Source organism: Miscanthus floridulus, chromosome 5 (genome assembly GCF_019320115.1).
Source record: "Miscanthus floridulus cultivar M001 chromosome 5, ASM1932011v1, whole genome shotgun sequence".
NCBI lineage: Eukaryota > Viridiplantae > Streptophyta > Magnoliopsida > Poales > Poaceae > Miscanthus > Miscanthus floridulus.
In genome coordinates, this window is record NC_089584.1 from 133,336,852 (window position 1) to 133,341,931 (window position 5,080).

The 5,080-nt window shown below is 52.4% G+C and overlaps 1 protein-coding gene across 1 annotated transcript; it reads left to right on the top strand.

Moving 5' to 3' along the window:
* Positions 1 to 497: 497 nt before the first annotated feature.
* On the top strand, positions 498 to 3,392 carry LOC136453676 (ammonium transporter 3 member 1-like). The gene is made up of 2 exons (XM_066454236.1): positions 498 to 1,529; positions 2,593 to 3,392. Exons 1-2 carry the CDS (start codon positions 581 to 583, stop codon positions 3,108 to 3,110), a joined length of 1,467 nt encoding a protein of 488 aa, XP_066310333.1. The 5' UTR covers positions 498 to 580; the 3' UTR covers positions 3,111 to 3,392.
* Positions 3,393 to 5,080: the final 1,688 nt, after the last annotated feature.

Below are 5,080 nucleotides of genomic sequence, written 5' to 3' on the forward strand. Positions count from 1 at the left end.
GAGGGGAGGCACTGCGGGGCCGGGGTGGCGGCGGTGGGAGAGGACGGAGTGGAGCGCGGGATGTGGTTTGTTTTGGAAAGAAATCGCACGCAGCAGCAGACCGACGGGGAGAGGATAAGAGATCGCACGGGGATGCATGGGAGCGAGCGGCTTTGGTGTCGCACCCGTGAACGAAATAGTTATGAATGTTTTAGTTGTAGAGATAGAGATTGTGGGTCCTTCAAAACCAATGCTCCGCATTTGGATTCTTCCCTCCCCTCCCCACTGGCCAACTCATACTCTCCTGGTTCCTCAAGCTTAGGATCTAGCTCCGCTCTTCTCTTGTCCTTGAGCCACTCATCGGCGCTCTCGCCGAACTCGCCCGCTCTTAGCTTAATTTGCCCCCACGCGTCAGCCGCACGAGCCGTTCCCTATATATAACGGCCGGGAGCCTCGCCTAGCAGCCGGCCTCATCGATCACCTCATCGGTGCCGGTACACACGGTGCCGCTACTATCTCCGCCCGCCGGTGACTGGGCACCGCGTGCTAATAGTTAGTCAAGCCAGTTGATCGATCGTCGTATCATCTCGCGACCGCGAGGATGGCCGGCCTTCCCTACAATGTGACGATGACGCTGGGGTACCAGCCGGGCACCGGCATACCGGAGTGGCTCAACAAGGGCGACAACGCGTGGCAGATGGTGTCGGCCACGCTGGTGGGCCTGCAGAGCGTGCCGGGGCTGGTCATCCTCTACGGCAGCATCGTCAAGAAGAAGTGGGCCGTCAACTCGGCGTTCATGGCGCTCTACGCGTTCGCCGCCGTCTGGCTGTGCTGGGTCATCTGGGGCTACCAGATGTCCTTCGGCCAGAAGCTGGTCCCGTTCTGGGGCAAGGCCGGCCACTCACTCAACCAGGGCTTACTCCTCAGCCAGGCCGGCCTCCCGGCGACCACGCACTACTTCCACAACAGCGACGTCGTCGAGTCAGTCGAGATCACGCCCTCCTACCCCATGGCGTCCATGGTCTACTTCCAGTGCGTCTTCGCCGCCATCACACTCATCCTCCTCGCGGGCTCCCTGCTCGGCCGCATGAACTTCAAGGCGTGGATGCTCTTCGTCCCGCTCTGGCTCACCTTCTCCTACACCATCGGCGCCTTCTCCATCTGGGGCGGAGGCTTCCTCTTCCACTGGGGCGTCATCGACTACTCCGGCGGCTACGTCATCCACCTCTCCTCGGGCGTCGCGGGCTTCACCGCCGCCTACTGGGTCGGGCCCAGGCTCACCAAGGACAGGGAGAGGTTCCCGCCAAACAACGTCCTGCTCATGCTCACCGGTGCCGGCATCCTGTGGATGGGATGGGCCGGCTTCAACGGCGGTGACCCCTACTCCGCCAACGTCGACTCCTCCATCGCCGTGCTCAACACCAACATCTGCGCCGCCACCAGCCTCCTCGTCTGGACCTGCCTCGACGTCATCTTCTTCAAGAAGCCCTCCGTCATCGGCGCCGTCCAGGGCATGATCACCGGCCTCGTCTGCATCACTCCCGGCGCAGGTATATACACGATTCTGTCCACAATCACTACTCTACTACTGCCTGATGATGATTATTGAATACTCCTACCCAAACATTTGTCATTAGCTGTGGTTCATATAGTTGTAGTATATAATATGTTATTATTACACGGCAGATACGTTAATTACAAGTTTACAACGGGCATATATGGCACGACGACATCTATTTCTCACACATACAGAATTAATACTGGTCCACTACTAGCTGGTTAAAATGTTATGTGACTTATAGTCGCCGAGATATATAGACTGGCTGACGTACGTTTGCCTGCCTGAAAACACTGGCACCGATCATTTTCTATCTTGTGAATCTGCACGACTGCACAGCTAAATCTACACTCTTTTGACCCATCTGTAAACGAACCAATGAATCCAGGATTCGGCGTCACGAGTTTATTCACTTTAGTAGTGCTGTAGTTTATCTAGAAGGCTACTTTGGCACGAGTGCTCTGTAGTGTTTCCCTCAACTGAGGAAGTTTGAAAAAAAAGGTGTGCTAAAAAAGCAGCTTGGATAAAACTGAGTTGAGGTCTGAGCCAAAGTTAGCAAGAAAGAACATCATTTTTTCCCAAGATTTTCTCCGTAGATGCTACCGTCAGTGTTTGTATAGTACCATGCCGCCTTTAAAAGCCTGAATGTTTCTACTAGGAATCTAGAAGGAAACTAAAGCAGCAAAGCAGTTTCCTTCTTTCCAAAGGTACGAGGACTTCCTTGTACCCAGACTGGACCGATCACTACCTGTTACCACCATACCAATTATCTTGGAGGATCATTATCTTGTCACAGTGGATTGCATGTATGCGTGCTTCCATTGGTTCTTTGACAGTCTGACGAGCTAAGAACCTAGTAGTATTTTTGATGCAGGCATCGAATTAAGAGTTTAAGACTCACATGACGATCCCATGGACTTTCGATATTCAGCCACGCCCAGCACTAAAATCTGGAATCCAGAAGAAGAAAAATTAGCACAACTTTCTTGGTATATACTGTATGTAGTAACTAATATGCCGTCTCATGCCAAATCGTCGACGTATGTCTGCTGCAGGTCTGGTCCAGGGCTGGGCGGCGATCCTGATGGGCATGATTTCCGGCAGCATTCCGTGGTTCACGATGATGGTGGTGCACAAGCGCTCTCGCCTGCTCCAGCAAGTGGACGACACCCTTGCCGTGTTCCACACCCACGCCGTGGCCGGATTCCTCGGCGGCGCCACCACGGGGCTGTTCGCGCACCCGGACCTGTGCCCCATGTTCTTGCCGGTCACCAACTCCCGCGGCGCCTTCTACGGCAACGGCATGCAGCTCGTCAAGCAGGTGGTGGGCGCGCTCTTCATCATCTCCTGGAACGTGGTGGTGACCAGCCTGGTGTGCCTGGTGGTGCGGCTCGTGGTGCCGCTGCGCATGCCCGACGACGAGCTGGCCATCGGCGACGACGCCGTGCACGGCGAGGAGGCCTACGCGCTCTGGGGCGACGGCGAGAAGTACGACTCCACCAAGCACGGCTGGTACTCGGACATCGACACGCAGCACAACAAGGCGCCCAGCGGCGTCACGCAGAACGTCTGACGGGATTATTGCGGTATCTGGACTGGAAGGAGATTATTTATGAATTTTAAATAAGCGATCAGGGGCTTGGTTTAAAAATGCTTGGTCATGTTAGACTGCTGGGGGTTCGACTGAACAATTGGTTGATTCGCCGGTCTGCGTGATAGATGCTACGGGCTGGGATGCAGTTTTTACGGTGATGGCGCTGGCGCGTGTGTGGGTAGAGTCGCTCGTTTTTTGTTTTCTGTTTGTTGTAGTTTGGTTGTCGTAGCCAGCCGCGTGCCTCTGCTACTGCATGCGCTGTGGAACAGTAATAGTTATGTGTGGTGCCGTGATGAGCAAGAGGTTTATCTTCGTTCGAAAAGAATACATTCGGTTGCTTTGGCATTCCTTTGTTGAGTTGCGATAGTACCTATCGTTGTTCGACAGAACATGAAGTTCAACAAGCCGGGCAAACTGATCATACTGCACTGCTGAAACGCTACCTGGGTAAAAGATCCAGAGCATACAGAACAGAGACACAAGAAAAACAAGCTTATAGTGTGTTTGGTTGCCGGAAACCTGGTTGGGTTATTTGGTCGGATCCATTTTTACATGTGTTAGGTTCCGCCGTGAGCAGTAAAAAAACTATTGTGAGCTTTTAGGTTGAAACAATTATGAAATCTATCCCCCTTTATATCCTCTTCAAACAACTGTGAAACATATATCTATTTCCACATATTTGGAAAAAACACAAAGCATAAAATTGTACAACACAAAAGGAGTGCCTTCTGGAAAAAAAAACACTTTTGAAATCCACCTGTCTCGTTGATGTTCTGCTTTTTTATGGCGCTTTCCATAAGTTTAACCAAACACAACATCTCTCGGTCTTCTCAAAACAAAGGAACCAACTCGACCCACTTCTTAGTACCTTGTGGTGCGTCTTGGGCAGGCAAGGCATGACCGGGCGAGTGGAGGTGGCGCACCTGGCCGAGCAGCGGTGGAGGCTCAGGGCCTGTTCGGCAGGACTGAAAAATACTGTTTCGGCTGATTGTTGTGAGAGAAAAATACTGTTCTAGCAGGACGTGAACAGTGATTTCGTGAGTGACAGAGCCAGCCAGCCAGCCGGCAATCAACCAGCCAAACAGCCTCTCAACCTAGGAGAGCGAGGTGGGGCCAGGCGAGCGAGACAGGGCACCTGGGCGAGCAGCCGTGGAGGCGCAACCTGGGCGAGCAGAGCCGACACGGTTGCAACGCGACCTTGGTGAGCAAGGCGAGGTGGGGCCATGAGACGCGCCTCGGCAAGCAACATAGGCGTCACGACTTGGGTGAGCCATGGCGAGTGGGCACGACTTTGTCGCGGCCTGCGCGAGCGAGGCAGGGCAGGGTCTGACGAGGACATCACTCATTCGATTGCACCCAATGAGACTAATCGCTATCCAAGATCTTAAAACTAGAGGTGACATCGTTTTTAAGCGATCTTTTTCATGGTTTTGAGAATATATTGCTGTTATCATGATTAGAAACATTGAAGAGGATCATGAAGTACTTAGAGAGAGATGTGGAGGAGACCAGCAAGGACGTCCAAGTCAATAGGGACGTCCAATTCAACTCGAGTTTGAGTCCGTCTCGGCCTCCAAGACCAGCATGGCGTAAAACAGACGTCCGGGACGCATACGGACTCCGTTTTCGATAATCCACCTATGCATAGACATATAATTTCATAAGCTAACTAATGATGTTAGTTTAACATCAAAATTCCATTGGAGTCAACGGGAATCATTAAAACACGTATATGTCAGGGTGCTATGACAATGTAGTTTGGTTCGTTGGGCCGTGTATCGTCTTTGAGTCCACTGTGAAGCCTGTCCAGGGGTTATGCACGCCCCTAAGACCTTATATTAGTAGCCACCGCTCATGTTAGGGTTTGAATTTTGCTTTACCTCAGTCACTTTTGTGAGCTTAATCATACATCTATAATTGTCACTTTTAGGCCCTGTGTTGGTTGAGCT